A 17209-nucleotide genomic window follows, 5' to 3' on the forward strand; every position below is an offset into this window, starting at 1 on the left:
TCAAGGGTAATTTTTGAAAGGGGCCTATGTGTTTTTGCACACATACTTAAAAAAAATGTAGTTCGAAAACAGTTGGTTAAAGAAAAAAAATTGACTAAGAAGGAGTTGTAGGAAACTAATAAGGCTTTATAAAAAAAAAATATAAACGGAATTTTTTTTTTCGTTTTTACAAAAAAAAAAAAAATTAAAATAAACCTTAAAATTCAAATAAAAAAAAAACGTATTTTTGATTTTTTTTATATTTTTTGTATAAAAATTTGAATAGAAAGCCGAAGTTTTGAAAACAACTCTAGGATGGACAAACTTTTAATAAAAAAGTTTTTCTAAGAGCAACTTTTGAGGCATTTTTGAAAATTTCATTATTTACGGCAAAATGTTCAGTTTGATGTTAATATATGATTATAAAAATCATTTCAAACGATAGTGCTCATATCGATAAACTTCCTAAATATAACTGTTTTGGAAATATTTCAAATTTACTTTCATCAAAATCATTTTTTTTGTAGAAAATAAGCCATTTCCATAAGTTAATCGTGATTCTCCATCAGCATTGATAAGTTTAGCAAGATACACATATATTTACCTTCAATTTGTCTTTTGACGATTGAACGATCAGACAACCCGTTTAGAATTTACAGGGGAAATGAAAACACTATTATTTTAAATATAGAAACCAACACATGTTAAGTTGCACTTATTTTCATTATCAAGCGTAGTTTCATCCTATTTAAGTTGGTAATATTGATGTACCTATCCATCTTATTATTTTAAACGCTGTCCAGACTGGAGAGTTATAACATGTTATAACGGTTGTCAACTAATTGCAACACAGAAACCACCATCAAGATAGCGCTATAACATGTTATAACTCTGTAGTCTGAACGTACTATTAGGTACATTATAATGTCTTCCATGGCCATGTATAAAGTAGTGTGCAAAAACACATAGGCCCTTTTCAAAAATTATCCTTGAGTCAAAAGGGTCTCCTCTCCTGCGGAAAATACTTGGTCTATCATACTGAAAACTTGGGCAAAGTATCATCCAAATCGAAGATGGTCGAGCACGATTTCAGGTTTTTTCAGCTCATTCTGGATGGAATCCCTCTTGTTGGTTATATGCTAAAGTTATTAACGAAAAAGAAAGTCGACAAACAGAATCGATCAATGTTACTTAGGACCTAATGCAATGTTCAGCTTGATATCGTATCGATATCATATCGTATATCGTACAACTCGCAGTCTCCTTTTTGGCGTAATCTAGATAAACAATTCAAAATGTCCTATCTGTATTGATCGATTCTCTTCATCGCATAATTCGACTACAACTTAGGTGTCAGGGAAGACACCAACCGCTTTTCAGTAAATAACTACTTCATTCGAGCATTTTAAATGACGTTTACTACCACTAGAACTTTGAAATAAAACATTATTTTGTAGCCAACATTTGTGCGTTTCGTACAAAAAATAGAATTGAGATGGTCCAGTTTTGTGAAACCGCTGGTAGAAAGTCACGCCAAAACTGCTTGACTTACTTACCTTACCAATCAGGCTACGGCCTTGTTGTCATCTGCTGTCCGAAGAAGTCGTCTCCACTACTCGATCCATGGCCACACCTCGCCAGCCTCGTAGTCTGCGAAGGGTCCGCAGGTAGCCTTCTACTTGGTCGATCCACCTTGCCCGCTGCGCGCCTCTTCTTCTTGTTCCTGTTGGGTCGCTTTCTACAACCATTTTCACTGGGTCGTCGTGTGGCATTCTTACGACGTGCCCAGCCCACCGTAATCGCCCAATTTTTGCAATGTGGACGATGGATGGTTCTCCCAGCAGCTAGTGCTATTCGTGGTTCATTCGCCTCCTCCACGTTCCGTCATCCATCTGCACTCCACCGTAGATGGTACGCAACACCTTCCATTCGAAAACACGTTGGTCCTCCACGAGCATAGTCTAGGTATCATAGCCGTAGAGACCACCAGCGTCTTGTAGACAGTCAACTTCGTGCGGCGGCGAATTTTATTCGACCGGAGCGTCATCCGGAGTCCAAAGTAGGCACGATTCCCTGCCATAATGCGTCTTTGAATTTCTCTGCTGGTATCATTTTCGGCGGCCACCAGTGAGCCCAAATACACGAACTCATCGACCATCTCGATTTCGTCACCACCAATTTGAACTCGGGATGGGAGGCTAACATTATCTTCCTGCTTGACAAAGTGGTCAAATCATCGCGATCGCGAGTCATACTCGCTTCGGTGATAACTCTCCCAATTTCAACACCGCTACTGGGAATGTATACTCGATATTCCATCGAAAAAAGCTCAAAAGTAACAATCCTGTCTGCCTGCACACATTCTAATAAGAAATACCATAAACGAACTCTATACCGGATAGGTAAACTATCAAAAAAAAAAAAAAATTTTTCCTTTGGTTTGTTTTTTCCGTCGATCTTGTTTTCCGTGCTGATTATCAATGCTACCGACGTGCCAGGAAGGCAGCTCCCACACGCCACACCTGGACCCTACCTATCGACCCATCAACTCATGAACCGGGGACCAACGGCTTTACTTCCCATCCGAAGGAAGGCGTGATCAGAGATGTTATGCCTCAGAACATCCCGGCGGCGCCGACTGGAATTGAACCCAGGCCTGCTGGGGTGAGAGGTAATCACGCTTACCACTACACCACCGGCGCCTATCCCACAAATGGTTTGGATGATACCCCGAAAACCTCGTTAAGCTCTCTTTTATGGTTATTTTTTTTTATCAGGGCGGTCATAAACGGTAAGGCGCAGTTTGTTTGGCGTCACCTTCATAACCTCTGTCACAGCCGAAAATTGTTTTACTAGATCCTTTGAAATCTGATCAACATTCAAAGATTTTTGCGCAGGAAGAAAGCAAGCCTATCGAGTCTTATGGGTAAGCCTAGAGAGGGTCTAGTATAAGAGAGAAGCGAATTCAAAACAAACTGCTTTTGCAACCTATGCCTACACGGATAGAAATCTCCTTGTACACGAAACGAAAATCAATTATTTTATTCATGTGTTTCACTCATACATTTTTGCCAAAACATCAGCCTTATACATTCCATAAGACAAACCACATAGGTCCCATAAAATGCATAAAAGGTATGTGTGACCGCTTATACATTTCATTTGACACATGATCTTCATTATCTTTTTGCAAGGCGTCTGCTTATTAGTTGACTTATACATTTTATGAATAATCAGCAATAGAAATTTGCCAAAAGGTATAAGGAGATTTCTATCCGTGTAGGTGATTTCTAGCAACACTGCCAATGCAATCAATACACGGTAACCGCAAAATACCCAATAATGATTACAAAGTAAGCATTTTCGAGGGAAACTGGGACTACCCATTAAATGAGTAAAATTTTACCCATTTATGAGTAATTACAACTACAAAAATAAGTAGTAAGTATTCATTTGTGAGTAACAAATACTCATAAATGGGTAATCTTTTTACTCATTTAATGGGTAGTCCCAGTCTCCCTCGAAAATGCTTACTTTGTAATCATTATTGGGTATTTTGCGGTTACCGTGTATAGGTGGTGCTCGATTGGCTCTGGCTTTGACAGATTAAAACCTTTTAAAACCAGCCAGTCCGCTATATAGTCGCTATATTCATAGTCTGGCGGATAGTAATTCGATCTATCAAAAAGCGGAACCAATTCAATATAGTGTAGACCAACAATTGAAAAGGTACTATCAACTTTGATAAAAAAAAAACATGATTATTCTTTCCACGCCTATCGATCGCAAATTACCAGCATCCCCGGATAGGGGAAACTTTGCTCAACCCAAAGATGATGTTAGTTTGCGTAGGCGAACCTTGAGTCACGAGAAAAGGGTTTACGAAGTTTTGTTCGCAATAGCTGATGTGCTCAGTTCTATTGTTGGTCGTGATTTGCTCGATTGGTTCCGTTATTTGACAGCTCAATTGGTTCCCGAGATTCTATCCGCCAGACTATGAATCAAGCGACTAGTCTGCTCCTCTCTTATACTAGACCCTCTCTAGGTAAGCCTTACCTAAGCAGCACGTGTTCTATAACAGTTTATATAATCTTTGTATGACTGGCTTTGGTTGTAAAGAAGATTACTCATCATAATTCTAAGAATTTGCTTTACTTGGGTAGGAGGTAAAGTGGTCGGTGGGGAGATTGTTCAACCTTAGGATACGCTCCAGTGTACTTTCTGGTGGCCGAACCATCACCACCAGAGGTATCTATTGCCTTAAAAGGAAGTAGAGTTTTCAGATGATCAGCGCCTAACTATCAATTCTGGCTATCATTCGAATTTTATGTAATATGGTCGTATCATCTATCATATCGATAGTGTGTGGTACCCGTTTATTAAGGCCGCTATCATCTAAAATTAGCGTTCATTTGGATGAAGAGAATATAATATCATTGCAATTTGGCTTGTATGATACATTCATTCGGGAAACTCACATACCACCGCATCAGATTTGCCTCAACACAGGAAGAGGGAAACGAAAAAAAAACAAGACAAACACGAAACCCGAAGAAACGAAAATCTTGTCCAGTCCAAGGGTCTTGAAATTTGTTCAAGGTCCACAATCTTATTATCAGAGCCCGATTTCCGAACGCTCTTGCAGCAGCTCAAGTCATATCTATCGAAGAACATAACAGCAGGATATTCTAAAACAATCTACATGTCCAGAATAGGAATTATTAGTTTCTGATTCTGTAATTGATTATAAAAAATAAAGAAGTTCAGTCAAACAGAGCCAAGCCAGAAGCTCGGAACAAAACGGTAGAACGGAATATGTAATAATAACTACCATCCTATTGTTGCCGTTGCGTCGTCCGTCACCTGACAACAGTGTTTTTATTAAATTACTCCCGGCATGAAATGCTACGTTATCTATTCGTTTAGCGAGTTGGTTATTACAGTAATGACCCGATTTTGTTAGCCCCTCCGCGCACCAGACTTTTATCTTTCCAGACCGTAATTTCAAATCTTGCTCATTCATCTTCAAGATGGTCGTTTAAGGTATGCTTTGGTGCAATAAGTAATGCAACATTAGAAAAGATTACAAAAAATGCGGCTGACAAAATCAGATCATTCTTGTACTTTGTTCACCTACTTCAAATCGAAAATAAAGAATGATGTAATCCCCGTTCGCACTTTTTAATCCGCTAACGATTTTGTTTTCCACCGAAGCATGTGTCTCATTAAACGACCAATTCCCGTGTTCTATTTCCGCAGTGGTTCCACGCAACTTCCGACTCCTGGAAGAGCTAGAAGCAGGACAGAAGGGCGTAGGCGATGGCACCATTTCCTGGGGGCTGGAAAACGATGACGATATGACACTCACTCACTGGACTGGCATGATCATTGGCCCGCCAAGGGTAAGTTGATTCGAATGTTGTTGATGCTCGTTGTCTTCAGTTCCATCTCTCTATAGACACCATACGAAAATAGAATGTACTCGTTGAAAATAGAATGCGGCGAACGCTATCCAGACGAACCGCCAACGCTAAAGTTTTTGTCAAAGATTAACATTAACTGCATTAATAGTCAAAACGGAGTGGTAAGTAGTGCCTAGCAATCAGATTTTTCCTCGTCATTGGATGAAATGCTAACAGCGTCCTTTCATTGTAGGTTGAACACCGGATGGTTCCCGTGCTGAGCAGATGGAACCGTGACTACACTATTAAGACAATTCTTCAGGAGATCCGTAGGATTATGACGTTAAAGGAAAACCTAAAGTTAACACAGCCACCAGAAGGAAGCTGCTTCTAGTGGCCTTAAGAACCGAGGGAAAGGAAGAAAGGCAAAACCCGAACGGAAGAAGTTACATCGTGAAAATCTACTCTTGCTGCTGGTTGATATTTTTGCATCGTCGTCGTCTTCGTCATCATCATCATCGTTTCTGTGCGTGAACGACGCTGTCTATTGCTCCTGTAGAACACCCCCCCTACAAAACCACCCAACACCCAGCTGCAGAGAAAAAGCAACAATCGGAACAAAAGGAATATACTGCTATTACTACTTCTACTCTTCAACTTCCGCTCTACTGTTGCGGCCATCGCTATCATTGTTGCTGCTGTTCTTCAACCTTCCTTTTGGTTTTGTTGATTTATGATTAAAAAGAGAAAATCTTACAAAAATATAAACCATGAGCAGCAAGAACAAATCTCCTTACTACAAGTCACTACAAAGCACTACACATAAACACACAGATGAAAAATCCTAGATATCCTTTATAGAACTAGAGGGAGCAACGCAAGACGAAGAAGAATCTGTTGATAAGGGGTTTGAGAGAAAAAAAAAAGGATTGCTTATCTATATTTGCGGTAATTAAATGCTAAATGGTAAACTACACTCCATGCAGTTCGAATTTTGACGAGCGTTCTAAATATGATGAAGGAAACTTAAGAAAATGATGAAACAGTTTAGCATTAACACTGCTGATGAACGAAGAGAAGGAAACAATAAAAGCGGATACTATTCTCCAAAAATCGGCCGGGAAGTTACTTTACTTTGACTGGGAAAATAAGAATCCATTCTACTTCATCACGTGGTACCAAAATAATCCAATATTAAATCGACAGAAAAGATCACTACACTATTTTGTTGTTGGTGGAAAGAAATGTACCTAAACATTTCGTTTGCCTACATTAAGGGGTTTCGTTCATATAAAGGCCGAGCACGTTTCGCGCGGAAGTGCGGTATAAAAGTATTGGAACAAGCTGCGATGCATTTCCTGCTACATAAATCATTTCCAGCCAGTAGAAAAACAAACAAGTTACAAAGATTTAAATAAATTGCTGCTTTAACTAGAAAGTTGAAATTTAAGCGAGTAATTAAAATTATCCACAACTATATCATCTAGGTGCAGCATAGTCCGTAATATACTTTGAGCAAGTGGCAGTTTTCTAGGGGAACCAACGCACCCACGTTCTCTTACAATATCCCAGCTTTTACTCTCTCTGTAACGGTAGTTGTTGTAGAAGAAAGAATCAACTGATAATTCAAGTCCTTTACCATACACTACCGGATTGATGCTGCAGTGATTAAATCTGAGAAGAAGAAACCCACACTGAGATAAAACGAAATCAAGCTTTTGTTCTTTTAAAAACAGCATAACAAAACAAAGTAAAAGGTGAAAAATAAACTATTTTAGCTGTTTTTTAATCCGAATTTTCCGATCGCATGAGTAAATTACGCCAAATAATGTGTCTGAACTATCGTTGGCAATCCTCGCAAAAATTTCATAAGAATCATCCTAGAATTCCTTAAAATCTATTTTCAAGCTTTGCCTGAGGCCTAAATGATGTTGGAATTCTGTCTGGTTATAATGCTATATATAATAATCTAATGATCTACTTATTCCCTTCAGAAAGTGATTAGAATCCGTTCGCAATTCATTTTGAATTCTTAATAATTTACACTAGAAATTTTCGCCATAATGCTCTTCGAATTCTCTTAAAAAATGGTTTAAGACATCTCAAAATTTGCTTGCAGTTCATCTCAGATCCCCTTGTTTTCTGCTCAGGATTATCTTGGAATGTTTCTCAAAATTCTCCTGAAAATACCATTGAAATTTGCCATTAGTATTAACTTGAAATACTTCCAGAAATACCAAACGCTCCGAGTTACTATGTGTAGTTGTGTGTAATGTGTAAATGTTTGTACAATATTGAAGAATCATAAAATCTAGAGTAACATTTGGAATGGGCCTATGTCCAAAACGTAAACAAACCGGAAAATGAATTTAAAATTTTTCCGCCACTATTCAATTCATATTTAAGAAAATTGAAGTATTTTAGGCATTTATATTGTTCACAATAACAATAGTAACTGTATCTCTGCATACAGCATCCAAAATATTGAAGAATCGTAAAATAATGCAATGGAAGGATCTTACTGAATTTTTTCCTATATTGGTAATGATTATTTTGCGCTTAAAAGTTTCGTTGGAAGAAAAAACCCGGTTTGTTCACTCGCGGTAATCTTAAAAACTCTTTCGACCCTAAGTTTTTTTAAATAAGCAAACAGCACTAATAAACACACGCGAAATTATTGAAAAAGTTTTCAGGTGTCCAAAATGCATCAGCTAAAGGACTTATTGCACTAAATGTTCAATAAACATCGTTCTCCATGATACTAGATTCCCTTTCACAGATTTCAGAGTAGAGTACCTAACTTTAGATTGACCCCGCCTTTAGAAAATGAGCACCAATCATGTTAGGCAGTCCAAGTGACCGAAGTAACAACCATGTACCCATCATTTCAAACTATACATTGGACAATTTTTGTCTTATGAAAGTAAATTTGGATGGGTGTTTTTGTATCACATACAATGATAGATACCAACCGGTGGAAACTAACGATTTTAAATTGGCTCGATTGGCTCACTACTTGACTAGCCTATTGGTCCCAAGCAAATCGATTAACGTTCCCTTACTTTAGTCGAAATTCTAGTACTACACAATGTTTGTTTTGATTCGCTATGAAAGTTTGACAGATAGAAAGAGGGGTTAATGGATTTTCCCGAGACACATTTAAATCTCAAGTTTAGATGCTCAACAAATCTCACACTAGCGAATCAATCTTCGAAAAACCTTCTTTCATTTGGCGCATCTACTTGCATCGTGCATCATCTTTTTGCAGGAAATCTTCAGAATCGTCATCAATCTTCTTTCTGTCTACTCAGCGTGCGCGCAGCTAGCCACAGCAAAACACAATCTTTTCTGCATCGTAGATAGAGTCGTCCCCCTCGGATTTTTCTATGTTTCGAGGGGTGAATCGATTAGCTTGGGACAGAGCTTAGCCAAAAAGTTGAGCACGTTTCTTCGGGACCTACTAGTCTTATTCCCCGTTCACATTACAGCCTATCCTGTAAAAAAAAGAACCGTAGAGGTACAATGAAATGTGTTGTAACCATACAATAGAGTTTATTGTATTTACAATAAATCTTATTCTCCACAAAGATAAAATCGACAGTGAGCATGCATAAGGGCCTATACGCGATGATCGATTCTCTTCGTCGATTTTCTCTTTTGTTAATAACTCGCTAGATTTAACGTTTCTCGGTGCGTTTGCTGTTGCTTTTGTAAGCAAACTTACCCACATAAACTTTCTCACAGTACAATCTTTCTCATAAAGCCTACATTTCATAACACATCGTAAATTTCCTAACACATCCTTTAAACTCAACCATTTCCCACCAGAACATCAAGTCCATGTTCCCATCCTAATTACAACATATTAACCCGTACCCACGGACAGTTCCAATCATTCATACAAAGCAATAAACCTCAAGTAGCACAACAGCACTTGAAACTAAGAACTGAAGAACATGCAAAAAGTGTCCTATTACCACACCGCTAACACAGTTCCATTCTCGAGAAATGCATAGCGCAAGCGACTATGACAAGTCACTCGCGCTAGGGCACTCACTCTCTCTATGTTTACATTCTCTATCTTTCTATCATCCCCTCCATGCACCATCCATCTAAATGCTAGAATCGATTATGTACCGATCAGAATGCTAACTTCTGATTGGTTAACATTTTACCGAATGCTAATCCACGTTCCTCAATACATAGATTTAAGATACTCGTTGTAACTGATATAAAACTAAAACCGAAATAAATCGACGGCCAATTCTGGATTTCTTTTCAAACCTAAAAGGTATGAGATTTATTTATACGAAACAAGCCTTCTCCGTACACTTTTGATAGCCAATACAACCTGTTACTACTCTGCATTGAACAAATTCTAGAAAATTGTTTCGCTTAGGTGTAGCAATGCAAAGAGAAAATCGATGAAGAGAATCGATCATCGCGTACTCGCCCTTATGCATGCTCACTGTCGAAATAACAATAGAATGTATTGTGTCCACAACAGAATCTATGGTAAATGGGGTAATATACAATGGAACAAGGGGGTCGTTATGTATCTTAACCTCGATCTTAACCATACGAAAAATCACCTTTTCCCGAACAAACTTGAGCCATTTACCATTAATTGAATTGTTGTTCTCTCGGTTGTTCTATTGTTGAAAACTCTTACTAAATAGTACGTATTATACATCTAATGTAATAACAATATGCTAAAATTTCGTGTACTATATACGCACAATAAGATCGATTGTGGCCAATAGGTTTGCTTGTAATTGTATTTTATGTTATGGTAATTGTATGGTTATTTTTATCCGGGATATCACGTAATATAGGCTGTCTTGCAATGAGCACTCATACATAGGATTTCCAGTGAAAACTAGATGTATGAGTGCTCATTGCAAGACAGCGTATATCACGTGATATACCAACAATCAATACGAAACTAACGATTTTAAATTGGCTCACCACTTTAGTAGCCTATTGGTCCCAAGCAAACGACTAACGTACCCTATTCTAGTTGAAATTCTATTACTACACTATGTTTGTTTTGATTCGCTATGAAAGTTTGACAGATAACATCAGGGGTGTGTGGATTCATGCAGAACATGCAGGGGTGAGTGAAATAGCTTGGGACTGCTTGGGACCGTTGTTCTGGTACTGAGTGAGCCAAAAATAATAATGATTTGCTTCGGGACCCAGTGGTCTTAGAGTTACCTCTATGGATATACGCTGTAATGTGAACGGGGTATTAGCAACAATCAATACGAAACTAAGTGTAGTAATAGAATATCAACTAGAATAGGGTACGTTAATCGTTTGCTTGGGACCAATAGGCTACTAAAGTGGTGAGCCAATTTAAAATCGTTAGTTTCGTATTGATTGTTGTTATAGCGCTTTCTTGATGGTGGTTTCTGTGTTGCAATTATTTGATAACATGTTATAACTGCTCAGTCTGGCCAGCGTTTAAGACTAGACGGTCCCGAAATAACGTGCTCAACTTTTTGGCTCAGCTCTGGTACCAACAATCAATACGAAACTAACAATTTTAAATTGGCTCACTACTTGACCAGCCTATTAGCAACAATCAATACGAAACTAACGATTTTAAATTGGCTCACCACTTTAGTAGCCTATTGGTCCCAAGCAAACGATTAACGTACCCTATTCTAGTCGAAATTCTAGTACTACGCAATTTTTTTTTTGATTCGCTATGAAAGTTTGACAGATAAAATGAGGGGTTATTGGTTTTTCCTATGTTTCGAGGGGTGGTTCGACAAGCTTGGGACCGAAGATAGTACCAACAATCAATACGAAACTAACGATTTTAAATTGGCTCACCACTTTAGTAGCCTATTGGTCCCAAGCAAACGATTAACGTACCCTATTCTAGTCAAAATTCTAGTACTACGCAATGTTTGTTTTGATTCGCTATGAAAGTTTGACAGATAAAATGAGGGGTTATTGATTTTTCCTATGTTTCGAGGGGTGAATCGATTAGCTTGGGACCGAAGAGAGTACCAGAGCTGAGCCAAAAAGTTGAGCACGTTATTTCGGGACCTTCTAGTCTTAGAGTTACCTCTATGATAGTACCAGAGGTGAGCCAAAAATTTGAGCACGTTTCTTCGGGACCTACTTGTCTTAGAGTTACCTCTATGCTATTAGGGGGAGGTAGCTCATCGATTCTTCCGGTTCGCCTCCTAGCATCGTGCTATAAGGTACCAGGCGATAACCAGGGTAGTTGATCGATAGCTCGATGACGTCATTTCGTTGGCGTCTGCAATGGGAAATTCTCATAGCAGGCGTTGACGATGGGACGTTGTCGAGTTGTTGAATAGCAACTATCGTGGTAACTCACCGATTATCTGTCGATCTGCCAAATTTGGAAAGACGTCTGCATTGAATTGTCTCATATAATAATATTCCGCCCACTATATCACAAGAAATTGCGAGTAGCTGAGTGGAATGGAGATAAGTTAAGCATTGGGTACAGGACCAAGTCTCCCCTGGGTGGTGCCAAAAGATGAGCGCAATAGAATCATCAAGTTGCCATAAGGCACGAAATGAGACTATTGCATGGCTGGGTAGTCAAAGTCTTCCATTCGTTAGTCATTTCAGGTGGATTAGAACAGGTTTAGGTTTAGGGTGGGCGTTGGCCAGATTTGGATTTTTCAGATGTAATCTTGGATAGGACCCTGTCATTGAACGTCGCGTGAAAGGGGAACTTAATGAAGGCCTAAGTACTTTTTCGTAGTTTTTAGTTTTCGGATTTGAAAGATCGTCGGTTACAGTGGCCTGCTTACTGAGCAGAAAAACGCGGTCCCAGGTCCTTACATATCAAAGAGATTTATGGTAAAATCGCTTGTGCATCGTGTATTTTGCGAAACTCGTTGTTGTCGTTGGTTCCGGGTTTGAATGGATACACAAATTTGAGCAACGGTATTATGTGATATGAGGGGCTCGGTGGCCTTAGAGCAACCGTTTTTGCTTACTGAGCAGAACATAATGAGACTAATCTCAGGCCCATCCACATTCAAGATTCGTCAATCGTTTTATTTGTTAATATGACTACATGGTAATAACAGCAACTCGGTGATTAAAAAGGTGCTCGTCTGCCTAGTGGCAAACGTTTTTGCTTACTGAGCAGAAGACCGTGGGTTTAGTCCCAAGCTCCTTCGCGTTATATGATCGTTAGGACATCAATTCAGCTTATCGTTTTACCAAAACGAACCCTGCTGCAAACCCAACCCTCTTATCCAACATCCCAGTGATTCCTCGTGGAAGTGCAGAGGTGTTCTCGGCTTCCATCAAAGCGAGTGTCATGTCAACACAATCCTTGCCATTCCTTTCTTGACCTGTGTTCGGGCGCGGCCGGCGCTGGTATTGCCTAATTTAAGATCACCAGTTTTTACACATTGAGGATGATTGCTAGTCCCAAGCATCGTCTATTGGTTCTCTGTGTAATTACAGCTGATCTGGCAGTAACAGAGTAGCAACCGTAGGCGGTCAATCAAGCTCAAGCTCTATAGTAAGCTATGATCTATCATAGCATGATCTATTGATAATCTATCAATTACTTTAAAACAAATTTCAACAACTGAGTGAAAAGTTATTAACAAATGAGCAGTTGGTGTGTACAATTGTGTATGCCAAGCATGGTCTAATGGCCAGTGTCCATTTTTGCCACCAGCTTTCCTATTCAAATGTCCGCTCTACAGTGAATCACGTTACTTCCGACATTTTCCGAAAAACTTTCACTCAGAAGGCCAGGTTAGTCAGGAAGTATTCTGGAGATCTTCAAACCATTAACGGAGTACTTTTTACAATATAAAAACGTTTGGCGAATCCAGTCCCCCCGACAGATTGCCAACAATCTAAACGGTGAAAATTTCTTTCCAAATAAAAAGTAAGAGTACGATCTTCGCGTGATTGAATTTATACTAACAACACTTCGCTTTATTTGCGTTCCTGGTTTCCTTATCGGGCTACATATTTCCGGTCGTTGTTTCTCCCTCCCTCGCATGTCCCGTCTGTCTGCATGCGTTTCTGGTTTGAAAATTTAATTTCCAGCAGTATCAATTGATGGTAGTGATTAACTCTCGATAAAATTGTACAATAATCATATTAGCAGCATAATTTGTTTTTGGTTTCCTCTATCATTGAATGAAAGTTCAATAGATGTTGTTGCAGCTGTTTCAGCTATTGCATTCTTCCAACGATTGTTGTTCTTGCCTGCTTGTTTGCTATACGTCACTTCAGCACCCCTCGAATCGCCCGTACCTGTACTTACGGTTATTTACTTTTGTTTAGGATAGAAAGAAATCTTCCTAGTCTTGAGGGCAGCCCACTTGTGTCGTTTAATGTAGTACACAAGCGTACCAAGAACCAGAATGATGCCGAGCGATTTGATGCCCATGCGTTTGCGCTCATCGTGGCACGGATCGGCGGACCATACCAAGAAAGTGGACACATCCTTGGCCAGCTGACTGGCAGAGGCCGGTGTTCCGTCGGTGTATTCCGCGGACTGCAAGGATCAATGATAGATTTAGACACGAACGACCTACAAAAAGGTTTCCGAGTGAATGTTGCTTACCTCATTGTACAGAGCCTGGGCCATCGAGATGGCACCTCCCGGGAAGTAGGGATTGTAATACTGGCCATCACGCAGAACAACGCCGGCTGGAGCGTCGCAGTAGCCAGTCAACAGCGCGAACAAATAGTCCTCTCCACCGTGACGAGCCAACGCGATGTAACTCAGATCGGGTGGGTAAGAACCGTTGTTGGCAGCACGGGCCGCTTCCTCATTCGGGTATGGGCTAGGGAAGTAATCGGACAGTTTGCCCGGCCGCATGAAGTAAGCGCCGGTATCATCGGGACCGTCGCGAACCTAAAATGAAAAAAATAAAAAAAATATCGATTTACAAACAACCGAACACCACGCTGATCCCACCATAAAAACTCACTTGAACATCGGCAGCTTCAGCCTTGGCTTCGGCTTCGGTATGCGAAACGCCAATCAGGTTACGATAGGCAATGAAACGCATCGAGTGGCAAGCGGCACAAACTTGCTTGTACACCTCGTAGCCACGTCGTATCGAAGCATGGTCCAGGGATTCGAACGCACCCTTATGGTTCCATGGCAGCTCTGGAGGGTGCACCTCGGTTCCCGAAGCGGACACCGACTGTTCCAAGGCGTAGAGCAGGGCACCGGCTCCACCTACTGCAATTCCGGCAACGGTCGCTAGCTGTGGGAACCGAAAAAATATGTTTACCGTTGTTCCGAATCACTGTTTTCGTTCTCTTACCTTCTGACTTCTCGTCCAGGGTCGGCTTGTTGAGAATTGTTGTACCTGCAAAGGAAGTACAAGATTCGATTATCAAAAAAAAAACCAACAGATTAACCCAGCACAAATGAATCTGATGAAGAGCGAGACGGAACCTAACGTCTAGGACTAGTGCCAAAGTCAAACTTTTGGTTACATAACCCCAGTAGGAAAAACAGAACTTCTCGGTCAAATATTACTTGTTTTGGTCCAAACTATCACAGCACGTAAGATTCAAATCAAGAACCGGATTCAGATGTCCACAGAAACAAAGATTTCCAGCTTGTATCATCGAAAACGGCAGCTTCACAGCTGATTTCCACAGCCTCGAATTTTTCCTCGTAACTTTTTTTTTCTTTACACTGAACTCACTGTCTGATTACACAACTAGGGCTAGGCACCGAAAGAACACCCCCAAAACGTCCGCAGAGGTTATTCCGCATCGCTCTCCACTTGATCCCGCAGTTCCGGAACCGCTCCGAAGCAGCTTTGATACCGACCTTTTGCAAGGTAATCCCATTTTTCGTATTTAACAGGCCGGATCCACAAATTCTTCCTACGAAAGCCGCCATGATGGACTGCGATGGGGAAAAGTGAAGGATCTCTGCTTCTCGCTGATGGTCGTCGTGATGTCGTTTTTCGCACTTTTCTTCTTCGACTTTTGACAGCGCTACTTCGTGGAAACCTTGACGGCTGTCAATACTATCGATTCTCGCTCTGAATACTGTGAATTTCACTGTGAAGCATCAAACGTGGTTTTTTGAAGGATAGATCTACCAAGATAAATATAAAAAAAAATAAGGGCAACATGTCAAAGGGGTCTAAATCGAAACGTACACAATGAACGTTGATTTCTCGTGATTAATAAATAATACACCCATTGATTTATCGACGCAAGACTTCACTAATGCAACATAGCTAGTGTAGTCGTATAAAATTGATTTGTTTATTATTTTCAACCACAAAATCAGCTGTCAAAGTGTTCGACTTAACAGCGGCTGTTTTTTTTTTTATTTTCAACCAGTAAAAAACATGCACACTTAGAAAATATTACCGAACTCGGTTTGATTTCAACCGAGTTTTTATATGCTGAACGCTCGGTAGTCTGTTCGGTTCAAAGAGGAATAACCGAGCTGTCGTTAGTTCTTATTGTTACCCACAATCTGTCGAAGTTACCGAAAATCTCGGATGACGAAAAATAAATTTAAGCACAGGGCCCCGCCTTTGGAAAATGAGCACCAATCATATTAGGCAGTCCGAATGACCGAAGTAACAATCATGTACCCATCATTTCAAACTGTACATTGGGCAATTTTTGATCAATGATTATCTTAAATAAATGAAAGTAAATTTGGATGGATGTTTTTGTATCACATACAATGATAGAAGAGCAATAGTTTGTATCGCTTAACTCGATTTGTTTACATTTGTTAGTTAGAACCTTTTGAAAAGTGACGTGAGATTTATGAGTCAAATTAATAGTATGTGTGGTTACACATAGCTTTTATGTGTACACATATTAAGTATATGTGTCCGATATAATTTCAAGCTGAACATTGCATTAGGTCTTAAGTAACATTGACAGATTCTCTTCGTCGACTTTCTTTTTGTATCCTCACGAGCATGCAAAGACATTCCCAGATATTTTCAGCACACAGATCGATAAAAGCAGCTTTTATCTAGCATCTAATATGACAAACACATCATCAAACAGTTATGTGCTCAAGTTATTAGCGAAAGAGCAAGTCGACGAAGAGAATCGATCAATGTTACTTAGGACCTTGCAATGGTCAGCTTTATTTGTTGATCACATTGCAAAAATGCATGTGTGGGATACATAAAAAACAATATATGAAATTTTATCAGGGCATATTATGTACATATATATCCGACACATGGATATCATTTGTTGATCATACTGCAAAAATTCATATGTGGTACACATAAAAACAAGACGTTCGTGTTATAACTCTCCAGTCTGGACAGCGTTTTATAGTACGTTCAGACTACAGAGTTATAACATGTTATAGCGCTATCTTGATGGTGGTTTCTGTGTTGCAATTATTTAACAACCGTTATAACATGTTATAACCAAAGATGAATACTAAAACGCTGTCCAGACTGGAGAGTTATAACATGTTATAACGGTTGTCAAATAAATGCAACACAGAAACCACCATCAAAATAGCGCTATAACGTGTTATAACCATAGAGGTAACTCTAAGACCACTGGGTCCCGAAGAAAATCATTATTATTTTTGGCTCACTCAGTACCAGAACAACGGTCCCAAGCAGTCCCAAGCTATTTCACTCACCCCTGCATGTTCTACATGAATCCACACACCCCTGATGTTATCTGTCAAACTTTCATAGCTAATCAAAACAAACATAGTGTAGTAATAGAATTTCAACTAGAATAGGGTACGTTAATCGTTTGCTTGGGACCAATAGGCTACTAAAGTGGTGAGCCAATTTAAAATCGTTAGTTTCGTATTGATTGTTGCT

General features: G+C 39.6%; 2 protein-coding genes across 3 annotated transcripts in view; one reads left to right on the forward strand and one right to left on the reverse strand.

Annotated features, from left to right (window-relative positions):
* Positions 1-6494, forward strand: part of Uev1A (Ubiquitin-conjugating enzyme variant 1A) — a 142044-nt gene extending 135550 nt beyond the window's left edge. For both annotated transcript variants that reach the window (XM_065218033.1, XM_065218032.1), the window contains exons 3-5: positions 5239-5381; positions 5438-5563; positions 5635-6494. In XM_065218033.1, coding sequence (XP_065074105.1) covers positions 5239-5381; positions 5438-5563; positions 5635-5775 — 410 coding nt within the window. In that variant the 3' untranslated portion in view covers positions 5776-6494. The remainder of the gene's footprint in view (positions 1-5238; positions 5382-5437; positions 5564-5634) is intronic.
* A 6816-nt stretch (positions 6495-13310) lies between these two features.
* On the reverse strand, positions 13311-15343 carry LOC135698105 (cytochrome c1, heme protein, mitochondrial). Its single transcript, XM_065217956.1, has 5 exons — positions 15205-15343; positions 14687-14731; positions 14345-14626; positions 13975-14268; positions 13311-13905 (listed from the first exon to the last, which is right to left on the reverse strand). Exons 1-5 carry the CDS (start codon positions 15274-15276, stop codon positions 13678-13680), a joined length of 921 nt encoding a protein of 306 aa, XP_065074028.1. The 5' UTR covers positions 15277-15343; the 3' UTR covers positions 13311-13677.
* Positions 15344-17209: the final 1866 nt, after the last annotated feature.

This window comes from Ochlerotatus camptorhynchus, unplaced genomic scaffold (assembly GCF_037179485.1).
Source record: "Ochlerotatus camptorhynchus isolate MF236.1 unplaced genomic scaffold, CSIRO-AGI_Acam_v1.1 ptg000082l, whole genome shotgun sequence".
NCBI lineage: Eukaryota > Metazoa > Arthropoda > Insecta > Diptera > Culicidae > Ochlerotatus > Ochlerotatus camptorhynchus.

Bases quoted from the DNA above. Each gene is read 5' to 3' on its own strand.
- LOC135698105 (XM_065217956.1), bottom strand. From the start codon at position 15,276: ATGGCGGCTTTCGTAGGAAGAATTTGTGGATCCGGCCTGTTAAATACG. The intron at 14,627-14,686 runs GTAAGAGAACGA...CGGTTCCCACAG, and splicing joins CCTGGACGAGAAGTCAGAAG to CTAGCGACCGTTGCCGGAAT. The intron at 13,906-13,974 runs GTAAGCAACATT...TGATCCTTGCAG, and splicing joins CCCAGGCTCTGTACAATGAG to TCCGCGGAATACACCGACGG.